Source organism: Grammomys surdaster, unplaced genomic scaffold (genome assembly GCF_004785775.1).
Source record: "Grammomys surdaster isolate TR1022 unplaced genomic scaffold, NIH_TR_1.0 140, whole genome shotgun sequence".
NCBI lineage: Eukaryota > Metazoa > Chordata > Mammalia > Rodentia > Muridae > Grammomys > Grammomys surdaster.
The window spans coordinates 12,944,958-12,959,745 of record NW_021604598.1 but is presented as its reverse complement, the minus strand read 5'-3'; the positions used below and the strand labels follow the sequence as shown (position 1 = coordinate 12,959,745).

At 43.4% G+C, this 14,788-nt stretch overlaps 1 protein-coding gene across 1 annotated transcript in view; it reads right to left on the bottom strand.

Annotated features, from left to right (window-relative positions):
- Positions 1–268: 268 nt before the first annotated feature.
- The window catches only part of Mkx (mohawk homeobox), a 62,708-nt gene continuing 48,188 nt past the window's right edge, over positions 269–14,788 (bottom strand). The window contains exons 6-7 of the mRNA XM_028763950.1: positions 565–598; positions 269–458 (exon numbers count right to left, since the gene is read on the bottom strand). Coding sequence (XP_028619783.1) covers positions 269–458; positions 565–598 — 224 coding nt within the window. The remainder of the gene's footprint in view (positions 459–564; positions 599–14,788) is intronic.

Below are 14,788 nucleotides of genomic sequence, written 5' to 3'. Positions count from 1 at the left end.
AGGCACTTACTGTACTGGTAATGCAGACGCTTTATGCATAGTTTCAGTAACATAAAATAAGTTAATATTTTTGATTAAAATGAATTTTTATAACTTATATGTCTTTTTTATAGAAGCAATTGATATATTTAGGATAGTTGAACTCAGGAGGTTTAAATGGGAGTCCTCTTCACCCCTGCTTTGGCTCTTAGGATGAGGATTTAGGTAAAAAATAAAACAAAAAAAAACCAAACAAACCCACTGACAAGCTCAGCACTCCCTGGTCACTCTAGAAGCGCTGCACCATTGGCAACTTGACTGTCTTTACTTCTGCTATGTGGGAAGACTTCTGGATGATGCAACTGGTGGTCGTCCCCTGCACGTCATCTTTTCCCTGGGCGAGATTTGTTAAGGCCATGGCTGCGTTGATCTCTTTCCAGTATGTGTCATCCTTGCTTGCCCCCCTTCTGTTAGCAGCACTGCATGTGTGCAAGAGAGAAGAGGAAGGATCAGACCCACCATTGTGTGCCCTGGAGACAGCATCCCAGCAAAGCACCAGTGGCAAATGAAATTCATTTTGCTCACCTGTCACCCTTAGTAGATCCAATGTCTGGGGTGTCTGTAAAGAGAAGCACAAATTCAGTCACTTGTCTCTTTCTTGGACTTCGTCTTTTAAGATTTATTCTCTCTCTCTTTCTCTCTGTATCTCTGTTTCTGTCTCTGTCTCTGTCTTTCTCTCTATGTCCCTTGAATGCAGTTGCCTTTAGAGGCCAGAAGAGAGGAGCTGGAGATACAGGCAGCTGTGAGTCACCTGATGTGGGTGCTGGGAACCAAATGTAAGTCCCCTAAAAGAGCAGACACTGCTCTCGAACACTGAGCCACTCCTTCAGTCATGTTTAATCTTAGGAATTTCTTCATTAATGCCAAGAATAAAATTTTATCTGGAAAAATGGCTGAAATTATTTTTCTTACAAACATCTCATAAGTTACTAAGGTAATTAAGAAGCCAAGCCTTGGATGGGAGGACTGTCCAGGGAGCCACAGTAACGATACTGGCCAATGTTCTTGTTCCTTTCTCACCTGTCAGCCACCACCAGCACATTACCATGTCCCACAAGGTAGATGTATTTTTCCTCAGCTCCAGAACAAAGACTTTCCTAGAAGCTGTTGGGGCTCCCCCAACCTTCATATTCTGTAATTTGCCAAGAGTCCAGCCTAGGGGCCAGGTGAGACTGATAGTCTGAATAGTCAATACAAGAGTAACAGACCTAAAGCTGACATTATATGGAGCTCCTAGCCCATCAGAAGAAACCAGTCTTCAGTCTCCAAAACTCCTTGTCCTGCTGTCATGAGAAGCAAGAGAGACAGCAGGCTTATGCCAGAGATGGGCACATCTGCTCCCTGACAACTGATCAATCCCAACACCATAAAAACAATGAAAGACTGAATTGGATGTTGATTTATTCCATTGGTTTAAGGACTATAGCCTGGGAAACACGAAAGTTGATTCACTGGAGATAAAAATGTGCAGGTCAGGAGTGGGAATGGACAGGGTCTCCCTGTAAGCTCAACACACTCTGAATCGAGGTAGTGGATACATGTTTGTCACCCCAGCCAATGCCATCACTGTCCGCAGCAACAAGACACAGTAAACAATCTACTTACAGAAGCCTCTCAGGACAGAAAGGAAGCAGAAAATGAACACAATGGATTCAAAGTCCACCTCTTCCTATGACCTCTGCAAAACTGTCCTTTCTTGGCCTCAGTCGTTCTCTTTGCCTTCTTGTCTTCCTATTCAGTATTTCTCTAGGCCTTTTGTATTGTCTCTGATGTGCTCAGGTCTGCCAAGGAGTACAATTTAACTCCCATTCCAGAGTTCTAAAAGTCAGACAGCCCAGGAAAGCTCAGAAGGCGAAAAAGGTTACAATGTAGTCTAACCTGGGCAACAGCTCCCAGGATGAAGAAGATAGCCACAAGAAAATAACTGCATGGCTGTGAACGGTGGCCAGACTGAAGGTCCTCTGCAGACAGAGAATCCAGAAGCCTGCTAACAGAGAAGCTCTCTATACAAGGATAGCTTACTCTGAGCTACTTACAATCTGAGGAATCAGCAAACTTGAAAAAAAAAAGCAGGAAATCAAAAGTACTTAATGAAGGCACTTCAAGGCCGCTGTGAAGAATACATGAGATGATCTTCTATTCCGGGCTCATGTTAGTCCTCAGTTTCTTTCCACTGAACATTCAGGTAGCATTTAATAAAGCTTGGGAGAAATGCTTGGGTCTGGAGTGCCATTAGCCTGGGATCTTCCGACCATGCTAGGTTAGCCTGGACAGTTAGAGCCCCACCCTGCTGTGCTGGATAATTTGGGGTTGACAGTCAATCATGTAAATGGAGTAAATCAGCAATAATTTTTGGCCCACAGAACTCCAATAATCCTGATTTATAGATGATTCTTTTATGAGTTGAGTCTCTTCAGTGTTGCTTTATAAAATTTTTTAAAATTATATTTATTTATTAATGGGGCATATGTATAGAGTTCAGAGGACAGAAATTTATTTTTTCCCACCACTTGAATCCCAGAATCTAAAGCTCACGTGCCAGGCAGGATGGTAAATGCCTTTAGCCTCTGAGTCATCTCAGCATCACTAGTCCAAGTTTGTCAGCATTAGTGACTCTGTACGGGGTCCCATGTCTCTTTGTTATCCACGAAGTCTCCCTGTTATCTGTTTTCACTCAGTAATGACAGGTACAAGATGCTACAAGAACCAAAGAACAAGTCAAGCCTTTCAGAGGGTAAGTTAGCAACACTGGGAATTTTACAGAGAAGGGGGAGGGGGAGAAGCGAGGGAGGGGAGACAGGCAGAGACAGAGACAAAGAGACAGAAACAAAAAATTAATATTTTGGCCTTTGCTCAATTTTTCCCACAGATGTTGCCAAAAGTGAAACAATAGGTTACTGGGTGTTCAGTCAATAAAAAGATCTGTCAAAAGCAGACTGAGATCCATGAAGTGCAAACATTAGGGCAATAAGAAAACTGAACTTAGACAGGACTAAATGCTGATGCCGGGTTTACAGCTGAACCGTTTGCCACTGTTGAAGGGAAGGGAATAATGCTGCCTACCCGACAAGTCAGCTGAGTGGTGACTGGGGACAAGCAGGAAGCTTGCAGTTATCAGATAAGTAACCTGATGTAAAATCCTGAAGCTGTAGAATCCTCAAGATGAGAAGGAAGCCTATGTTCTGCAGGCCCAGAGCAGCTAGATACCTTTGGCACCTACAGTGGCTGGCCCCTTAAAGCACAACCACTGAGAATAGAGATTCCTGCAACAGGCTGTGAAATTCTGAAATTCTGCTTACTTAGAGATGAATGCACCTATGAAAGCATCTCTGATATGTAAAAACTCATTCATGTCCTTGTTTGGGCATTCTAATTAGTTTCAGAACCCTCCCTTCTCTGTCTCTGTCTCTCTGTCTCTCTCTGTGTATACACAATGAGTTTGTACACACACACACACACACACACACACACTCACATTTGTGGGTGTGAATGTGTGTTCATGATGTTCATAGAGGGAACAAGGCAACCTATGACCTCTGGTATTGGTTTTGCCTTATTTGAAGCAAAACAGCTTGTTCACTGTCCTGTACTTCTGGCTTGAGGGTTTCTCCTAGTTCCAAGGTTTCCTCTGTCTCTGCCTTCTACCTCTTTGTTCGAGCACTAGTATTGCAGATGCTACCACCATATGCCTGGCTTTTTTATGAGTCCTGAGGATTTGAACTTGGGTTCTTCTACTTGCATTACAGTGGTTTTGTCCAATGAGGCCTCTTCCTATCCCCTATTTCTACAAATCCTAGAACCAGGACTGATGTACGAGTGCCAAGGCTGAACTTTGCACTTTAAGGATTGTGGGTATACTTGGTGTTGTAAGGTAGGGCAGGATAAGACTGGGATGGAGCTGCATAAACTACAATAGCTGGGAAACAGCTGGTGTTTCTGTCAAGGCTAAACTGTCCCAAGGTGCACTCGGGAGGATTTCAGACCAGGTGCAGAAACTTGAATGTCATACCTGGAAGCTTTTCTGCATCTATGGTGGTTTGAGTGGCTACTGCTGGGGGTTTCCCAGTGTGACTAGGATAATGCGATCTGGACCATTCCTGAGGAGTGGTGAACCTAGTTCTCATGTGAACCACAAAAGGAAGTTCATAAACAGCCTCCCCCTTCTTGGAAATATTTGTCCACATTCTGGACAGCAGGAACTCTAAAGACCTGCTAGTTTGGAGACTTCCATTTCCTGTGTTGAGATGGAGTCTGGGGAGATGTCCCAACCATTTTAGAGACCAGTACAACCTGAGCAAGTTTGCAATCACAGATCACATTCAATGCTGCTACTAAAGGCTACAATTTTCTCCTACTGGTTTTTTTTTTTTCCCAAAGCAAACACTTGCTTCCTCTTTTCTGGTTGAACTAGTTGTCTTGCAGCCCGTAGTCAGTGTTTAAGTAGTTACTGATGTTCATGACGCTCAGGTAACTTCTGTCCACCCCTTTACAGCTGGTGTCAGGAGATTCCTTCTGGTAGGATTACCAGGGGCTCCAGGCTAGAGGAGGGAAGATGCAGAATACGTACAGCTGAGAGTGAGGAGAACGCAGGCCCGTGCTTCAGCGATGCTGCAAGGCTCCTTGGCAGAGTTTTTGAGCATACACAAAGCCGGGTCTGACCACCGACATTTGCTCAGCGGTATCTCACTCTGCAAGTAGCTTGGCTTAGCCTCCCTAAAGTCTGGGCTAAAATGCCTTTTTAGATTCTAAGGTTCCAAAAATCAGCTATGCTGTCAATTACCATAAAAGCAACTGGTTGGCAGGAGCTGCTTACTAAGCCAGCCAAAAGAGCGTGTTTTAAGACCAAAAAAAGAAAAGTAAAGAAGAAAGAGGTGGGTAGTTAGGAAAATCTTGGATGCTGTAAAACTCAAAGCATGCTGAAACTTAAAGAAGGGCTATCCTCAGTTTGGATGAGTGTTTCCTTAGAAAGTTGAGCAGAGAGACAATCCTATGGAAATGTCAGGAGCGCAGCCAACTCAGGTTGTCTCAGTTTGTCAGTGTGGGGTTCATGAATGCCACTCGGAAGCACACTGATTTAGAGTTAGATTCCTAAAATATCTGTAGGCCTAGAAAGTAGTGTCTTTCGTCCCTGTGATGTGTTTTTCAAACTGACTAAATAAATCCTAAAATTGGAAATGTTTTGTTAAGCATTTCACAAAAGACTACTTGTGCCACTACAATGTGAATAAAATTAAGGAAGATTAAGCATGTGACTATTTTTCAAATTAAACAATTTGAAATCACATAACAAACATTTCCCTAAGTTAAGATGGAAAATGTAAAAGATAGGAAACTGTAGGATATAGGGAATAGAACGAGGGAGAACCACTGAAGTTGTTCTGCCCAGAGGAAAGCAAAACAGGTCAGTGGACCAGTTGGGTGGTGAGAGGAAGACATAGCTCGTATTCTAAGGTGTCAGACAGAAGACAGTACTCACCTCCCCATCTCACCTAGCCTCATGTCTAATTAAAACTGGAAAATTAAAACTGTGGTCCTTATGTCCATGCCCTAAAGCAAGCCATAAATCGCCATGTCTGATTACCAGGCTTCCACCATATGGTCAGTTTGGCAGCCATGGCTGGTAGGAGCAGCTGAGCATAGCCAAGGCTTAGTTTGTGTGCATTCCAGAGACAAGGGACACCACAGAGAGCTTCTGGTTCTCACAAGAATGGGAAGACCGGAGAGAAGAAGACACAGCAAACATGGAGGACAGAAACCCTCTGTGACCTTACAGAAGGACCTTATAGAGGGCAGTGGCCACCACTCATGCGTCCCATCCCACTGTGACCCTTAGAATGTTTATTTCCCCACCTCAGGATACCTAGTTCCTACTTCTACGCTGGCTTCACTTTTTTTCTCCTTTAAAACAAAAGCTATTGGGCCAGCAACATGGCTCAGGGAGTAAAGTGCTTGCCGCCAAGCCTGACAGCCTGAGTTAGAACCCTGAAGAGCACAAACTAGCATGGCTTACTCTCTAACCTCCACACTCACACCATAGCATTCATGCTCCCTGGCCCCTCCCAACATATACATAAATAAGTGTAATTAAAAAAATGAAGAGCTTTTCTTATTTTTTCCTAATAGGAAAGTAATGCAATAGGGAACAGCTGTGTGCTACTTCCATTGATCCCTGAATGAAGGTTCTGCACTATCAGCCTAAACAATTGGCACATGTGAACACTAGCATGAAAGGCAAGCTCTAGCTGCAGCTCAAGTCAGGACATTTCCCTACTGTAATCTGAGATTTTCCAGACTAGGTTTGCTAATGGTTCTTTTCTGGGTTATTCCTAGAGAAAGAAATAGTTTTGTATGCATAAATAAATGTATAAATGCATAAACAAAAAACTTACTATCGCTTTTTACTCTTACTGCTAATAGGTTGAATCAGGTGGTACTTTTATTCCATTTATTGTGGACAAAAATAAACGAATTCAGCATTCATATATTTAAAAAAAGAGACTAATAAAAGTTCACTGTGTAAAACCTGGGAAATGGTGTGCAATAGACTAAGATAGGACATTTAGGCCTGAGAGTGACATTTGTGCACTAGTTAGTTTTGTCAGCTTGACAGAAACTAGAGTCATCTGGGAAGAGGGGACCTCGGCTGGGGAGTTAAGTGCACCAGGTTGGCCTACAGATGTGTATGCCCAAAGTTTGTTTTCTTGGTTAACGACTGATGTGGGAGTATCCAGCCCACTGTGAGTGGCATCACCCTTACGTAGGCAGTCTCAGAGTGTATGAGAAGCTAGTTGAGCAAGGCGTGGACACAAGGTAGGAACCAGTGTTCCTTCAGAGTCTCTATTTCAGTTCCTGCCTCCAGGTTCCTGCCTTGCCTTGATTTCCTACTTTGTCTTTTCTTGGTGGTGGACTATATAATCTGTAAGGTTAAATAAACCTTTTCCTTCCCAGATTGCTTTTGGTCATGATGTTTATCAGAGCAACAGAAAGCAAGTGAGGCTAAGAGAGATGGCTCTCTACCCAATTAGTACTCATCCATTTTAAACGGGATATTGAGTACATGCGTTTCTAAAAGGTATCTTTTCCGTGTGTTTGTGTTTTTCCTCCATGTATGTTTGTGTATTGTGTGTGTGCTGGTACCTGAAGAGGCCAGAAGAAAGCCTCAGATACTTTGGAACTGGATTTACAGGCAGTTGTGTGCTACAATGTAGGTGATTGAAATCGAACCTAGGTCCTCTGGGAGATTGGTCAGTGATCTTAACCACCGAGCCATCTCTCCAGCTTCATCAGTGCATGTATTGGAGCTCTCTTCCTCACCAAGCTTCCACTTGTCACACACAGACACAGACACACACACACACACACACACACACACACACACACCCATCCAACTCTTTCTTTTTTCTAGAATTGTAGACCTGGGAAAGGAGGACACCAACAAAGGCTTTCTTTCTCTCCCTGTGGTTTGATCTGTGATCAAGGCATCGTTCCAAGTCTCAGAAAAGGAAGTGTAAACAAGCCTCCACAGCATGCCCGGGCTTTAATTAGAGTGATGTTTTAAGAGCCATGCTAGCTCTGTGATCACTTTCCTCTCGCTCGAGAGGAATTGCTGCTACATCACTGCAGGACAGCCACTATCTCAGGACTTTTAATGGTTATCTTCTCCTGGGGACAGCTAGTGTTTCTGCAGAGTCAAAGTAAATCAGTTAAAATGACTTCTGACCAAAAGGGAAGAGAAAGAAGGAAAACCCCAACAATGGGACACCCATGCCTAGAGACTAAAGTGCTTCTGAGGGTCCCTCCTGAGTGAGCATTCCTCTAAGCCTTGAATTCAGGAGTGATATTGTCTCACTAGTGGGTCTGTTGCCTCTGTAAGAGTCATGAGGTGTCTGTTCAGTGAGCCAGTGGTGGGGTGGAGCTCATTGGAAACCTACAACATAGAGAGAATTAGAAAATGAAACCAATCTCATCTTTATGGATAGATCTACAGTCTTTCCCCTCCTTTGCAATATTCTAGCTAAATTATTCATCTCAGGGCCACTATTAGGTGGCTTCCAAAATCATTTAAGAGTTGGAGGAAAAATCTTTCCAAAAATTGAGCCAGTATTTCCCTTAGCATGGCTTCCACATCTGGCCCAACATTCTTTTCCTTCCTGCTACCTCTCATGTGGGCTGGCTCCAGCTAAGGCTAATGATGCCCAGATGTCCTGGATCTGTAGAATCCCCACCTCAACTGCCTTTTTGTCAATGCACAATTTTGGGTCATGTTAGAATATAAAATATGGAAGCCACACCCATTACTGTGGGATCAGTGGTGAAGAACTCTACAGGATTGCCATTAATAGGATTGCACAGCGTCTTTCTCCGTTTGGAAGCACCAATGCTGTGATATCCCTGTAAATGTGCTATCCAGCCACTTACTTAATGGGGAACCCTGGCCTTAGTGAATTCTCCCTATTGGGCAGAGCACATGAGATTCTTCGTTCACTCCCCTGTGCTTCTGTGTTGGTGAGATGTACAGCCACTCTGGCTCTGTTCATTCCTGGTTGTCTTTGTTCTTCTAAGATGTACAGCCATTCCACGCTCACGGATCTGGACTGGTGGATTGAACATGCAGGGAATGGGATTTGTAACTTCAAAGTAGCTTATTAAAATAAACAGAGTGTCACCCGGTGATAAAGTTTTGGTTCACTCTCAGTGTCTTTTCCACTAAGCATTTGGAGTGTTCTTGATGTGAAGTTATTCTGAATAGTCTCCTCTTCCAAAATTGCTCCACCCTTGCTAAGCTGAGAGCTTCCAGTCTGAAACTTTGCTTTGAAGAGTAGAATGCAGTCTGTGGGAAGGAGGAGCTGATGGGGTGACCAGGCAGAGGGTCTGAGATGATGAATACTCACTTTTTCTGGCTTCTTGTGTCAGCTATGAAGGTGATCTAGTGGAGGTCATAGTGACACAGGGTAACAGAGAGGTAGAGTCTGGACTCACCTGATAGCACAGGCCTGCTCTCTTCTTGCTATCTGAAGGACTGCCAGCTGTGTGACTTTCTGCATTTCTACTTTCTCATTGAGAAAATGGTTCACAGATTTGTGGGGTGGTTATAAAAACTGCATGACAACATTTTGTAAAACATCAGAAGAGGATCTGAACACACAAACGCATATGCACACGCACACGTAGTACAAGGGTCCTTGTAAAAAAAATACTAACTTCCTATCTCACTTTATTCTTTTACATCTATAAAAATGGGGTTGAGTGCAGTCACTGAGAAAAGCAGTACTGTTAAGAGATTAATATGAAAACCACTGTGTAAGGAGAGAATATTTAACTCCAGGCAAAGCCCACCAACTCAGATTAATGAACTAAGTGTGTGGAATCTATCATCTTCAAAGACAAAGATGGCGTTGTTGTTGCTCTTGTGTGCCAGAATGCCACAGCACGCCAGGACAAAGAGACCTGGAGCCACATTAAAGAGCTGCTGACCTCGAGTGTCTGATGGGTTTTGTTACTTCATTTTCTCAAAGGGCGTTTTGGAGATTCTACCCAAAATGCTTCCTGCATGAAAGCCACGTTTCCAGCTAAGTCTCGGAAAATGACTTCCTAGCTCTGCATGAATTGCTTCTGTGTGAGTACATGTTGCAGGAGCACCCATTGTCCATAAAAGCAACCACTCTGCATACAAATTGGGCAACAGGTTCTGAAACTGGCATGTTCTTAATTTTGTTCCCTCGTATTGATACTGGTCTCCAGTCTTCTGTGTTCTTCAGCACTGTTCCCCACAAGAGCAAGCGTATAGCTGCCCACTTCAAAACCAGAAGGGTAGTGTTTAACAAATACACAGCTGAATGACATTAGGCTACAAACTTCTAATATGGCTTTCTTTAGAAAAATAAAAGCCTTTTAAGTGGAAAAATATTCACTTGTAATAATCTGGAAATGGGTTGAAACGTCTGGCTCCCTCCGCGCATTTTCAGACTCTTCAGTATCTCTGAAAAACCATCAAAAGTATTTTTTCTCTGATATATGAACTGCAGTGTATCTCTGAGTTGGCTCGCACTGTTGCCAGGGCGTTCAAATTCCACACATCTCCATCTCCAGAAACGATACTTAAGACTGCAGGACCTTGGGGTTAAATCTGTCTGACTGTATTAATACCAGAAATGACACGATAGAAAGATGACGTGCACAATCATCTTGGCTCTTTCAGGAAAATAGCAATTGACAGTTGCTCTATATTTACAGTTTAATGGCTATATTTATTACAAAAGAAGTAAAACATGTTGTAGACACAAGATGGACTTTATCACCAGCCTTCCTACATTCCAAATGCACTGCAATATTCTTGATAAACTCGAACCTTAAAACTGAAGTTAGCCTAGCAGTGCTCTGTGTTCTAGCATTTGGACCTTTATCATATATATATTTCTCAAAACACCCTGTAAAACTTAAACACGAGTGAAGGCATACTTGAAATGAAACATGAAGGGCTGGATCTGACGGCAAAAGCACCTGCCATGCAAAGATGAAGGTCCACATTAGTGGTTCTCATGTAAAACTGGCACAGCAGCACACATCTACAATCCCACCTCCCCTGAGGCTAGATAGGAGGTATGGAGACAGGAGAATTACCAGAAGCTTGAGGGCCAGCCAGCCAGTTACACAGAAGAGCAAACAACACAGAACACTTGTCTTTAAGCAGAAGGTGAGGACTGACCCCTGTCTTCTGACCTTTTGTTTACATGTGCTATGTAGATCTCCTCCCCCAGATTGCTTCCAATAACATGGAAGGGTGAAAGGGAAAAGAAGCCATGCACAAAGGTGAGGTGCCTGCCTGGACCTTGTGTGGTAGCTGTTGCCAGAGGACAGACAGCCTCTAAGGGGCCTCTGAAACCCATTGTGACCAAAAGAACACTGGTAAATCCTTCCTACCATGAATCTGCCTTACCAGAAGAATCCATTCTAAATCTTGCCCAGCGGTGCACATTCCAAGCCAGGCAGAAACGAAAGCCCCAGAAAAGAAGGGATGAGCCATCTTCATCTCATTTTGAGAGTCACCCTGCGCACCCCTATGCACCTATGACAGAGAGCCACCCCTGGGCTCCTATGGCAGAGAGCCACTCCTGCACACCTATGGCAGAGAGTCACCTCTGCACACCTATGGAATGAGCCACCCCTATGCACCTATGACAGAGAGCCACCCCTGGGCTCCTATGGCAGAGAACCACCCCTGCACACCTATGCAGAGAGTCACCTCTGCACACCTATGGAATGAGCCACCCCTACGCACCTATGACAGAGAGCCACCCCTGGGCTCCTATGGCAGAAAGCCACCCCTGCACACCTATGGGAGAGTCACCCCTGCACACCTATGGCAGATGTCTTGCTCTGGGACTGGGTTCTGGCTAAAGGCAGCCAGATCCAGTGGCTGGTGACAGATGCTGCAGCAATATTTGACTGTGTTCCTTCATACTGGTTTATAACACAAAGACTTCATGGTACTCCAAAAAGATATGATTGTTGTATTTTTGTTTGCCAGTTACAAAATAAAAATGAATTTAAATAAAACATGCACTGTCTGCTTTCTAAATGTACAATTATCACATAGTATCCAATAAGTATGTGCAATTTTTATGTTGTAAATTGATTAAAAGTGAATTTGAATAAAAATAACATCACCTATTGGATTCCAGTGGGACACAGAGCTCACTTCATTATTTTCATCTAAATTTAGAACACAGGGAATTTCTAGAAAAAATATAGGAAGTAAATTGCTTTAACCTAAAAAGCTCATCCTGAAGAGGCCAAAACATTGTTTAGATGTTATTACACTTACTTTTTGTTTTGTTTTATTTGTGTGTGTGTGTGTGCGTGTGTGTTTACATGCACACATGTGGAGCTCAGAGGACTACTTGTAGCAGACAATTCTTGCCTCCCAGCATGTGTATGCTAGAGACTGCCCTCAGGTCATCAGGCAGACACCTTTATTCACTGATCCATCTTGCTGGCTCAGAGAGCACATTTTATAGGTAACAAACCATATTCTTGGCAATAATTTGAGTAAGGCAGAAGATGTAAACTGGGATCACAGGAAAATAATGATCAGACTCGCTAAGCAGGTGACATCAGGTGGGTTGATCACACATGGTAACTGAGTTTCTTACCTGTAAGATAGGGTGACATCTCATTCTTAAGATTGCTTGAAAGACAAGATAGGTACCAAGAGCAGGAGGTTGAAGCAGATGTGGAGTTAGGACCATGGTGTTATGATTCCTGTCCTTTTGAGTCGCACTGTGTCTACTTTTCAAAGTCACAGGGCTGCCCCACATCCATGGAGATGCCCAGACTGCCCCTGAGTCTCTTCTGCCATTCTTTGGGGGCTCTAGTCTATTTTAGGGGGAATTTTGTAAAGAAGAGAATAAAACTCCAGCAGCCAGGGTGTTGGGGGTGGGTTGGGAGGGGGTTGTCTCCAAAGGGCAGATTGCTGGGTCCTTCTGGAACTGATGGTTCTGACTTGGAAGAAACATCTCAAGAGTTCTGACACAGAAGACAGAGGCTGGCCCAGTGGGACACTACCTTTAGTTAAACCACATAGGAGTGTCTGGGCCTTCACTCAAGCATGGCAGGCAGCACTTCTTTGATATTTTAAAAATCACTATTTGATTCCCAGGATTTTGACAAACATCAACTAGTCTATGGCTGAGCACAGCGGACTGTGTTCTTGATTTTACTTTAGTGTGAGTTTTGATTATAGCATTCTGTACGGTTGTTAATGGTTCTGTAAGGTTGTTCTTTTAGGGGAGGAAAAGAACACCTGTTGCCACTTGCCTTTGCTTAGACACAGGCAGAATGGAAACAGGGAACATGCTCCCTTGGAGGCAAGCGATCCACTCCAGTTGTGTAACTTTGCTCTATTATCATAATTTTCCTATGCTATGACATCTTAAACAGGGAGTTATTAGTAATAGAAATTTCAGAATCAAGGAACTTAAGCTATCATTAGCCTACAGCGTACTTAATCAACAGGTTTCTTTTTCTACTGACACAAAGCTCAGTAAACAGGTTTTTTTCTTTTTGCTTTCTTTTTTACTAGTTTTAAAATGTTATGTTTTATTTTTATTTGTGTGGATGTGGTATATGCAGTATTCCACATGTGGGTACACATGCCCACAAGTGTGTGTGGATGTTCTATTACTCTTGAGAACCCCTAGAGCTAGGCAAGTGGTCAGCAAACCTCAAAGATCCTCCAGTGCTTATAGCACTGGAATTACAGGCATACTCATCAACATGCGGCTTTTTAGTGGGCGAGATGGAGATTCAAACTCAGGTCCTTGTGTTGGTGCAGCAAGCACCACTGAGCCATCTCCCCATCTCCAAACATGGTTATTTTTAACCTATCATTTCTATGGCATCCCTGAGAGGTAGCTGGGACTATCCGGTCTCTGAAGGGGGAAAGATTAAGAGACTTTCAATATCTGCACTGCTGACCTTCTCTCATAAAGAGGGAGACTGGGGGAGTAATTTGACCCTCATTGGAGATGCAAGCTATGCCTTCCTACATCTCTTCCAGCTATATGTATTTCCACTGCAGCTGAGTATGATCTTGTGGTAGGTATGATCAGGTCTCACGGGCTCTGCCCTCATGGATGGGTCAGTGGGTTAGTCACTGTTGGTGTGGGATTCTGCAGAAAAGATGTGTTTATTCCTTTATTTTGCTTCCTGACATTCTCTTGCCCTCCTGGATTTTGCCATGGGATGGTGCAGCAAGACAACCTTCACTAGATGCCAATGCCTGTATACTGAATATTCCAGCTTGTGTCAATAAAAATGTACTTATTTTCTTTGTAGTCTGTGACTAAATTGTTGAGAATGAATCTAACGAAGTCCCTATTAAAGATTCCAGAGACAGAGACTGAGATCTGAGAGTGACTTGTGGAGGGTTGGTCCAAAGGTGAACAAGTTCATTCCTCCACCAGAGCAAGTGGAGCCATCCTATGCTCACAGCGTCTCTTCCAGTGGTCTACCAGAAATCAGATGCAAGCCTAATTCATCAGGGCTCCTGGGATGGCTATGCTTGATTGTCAACTTGGCTACATCTGGAATTAAATTTAAAACCTCAAAATGGAGAAACAGAAATGTTAAGAATTTTTTGCTCAGTTTGAAGTGGGACAATCCATTTCTAATGTAGATCTTTGCGGTGGGAAGACTCACCTCTAATCTGGATCACACCTCCTACTAGAAGCCTACATAAGGACATAGAAGGAGGAAGATTTTGCTCTTTCCCTGCTTGCTCTCACCCCTAGCAAGTCCATCCCTTCACTGGCTTTAGAGCCTACTTCTTCAGGATCCCATCATATACTGAAGGCCACTTGAGACATCCAGCCTCGTGGACTGAGCATCTACTGGATTCTTGGACCTTCTATCCACAGGAAGCCATTGTTGGATTAGGTAGACCACAGCCTGTAAGTCATTCTAATAAATCCCCTTTCTATGTATGAATACATTCCCATTGTATAAGTTCTATTATTCTAGAGAACCCTGACTAATACAGCTCTATACAACAACCCTAACAATCTAACCCATGAGGGGATTTCTGTATTGGTACAAGACATTATAAAACATTACAAAATAACCACACAGCTGTGGCAGTATGCATATGGCTTATGCAAGTTTAAGCCAGAAAAGGATCCCAACAATGGAGAGGGGAAGTTGGCATGAAGTGCCACACCTAGCTGTAGAGCTAATTGATAGCTTCTGGGAG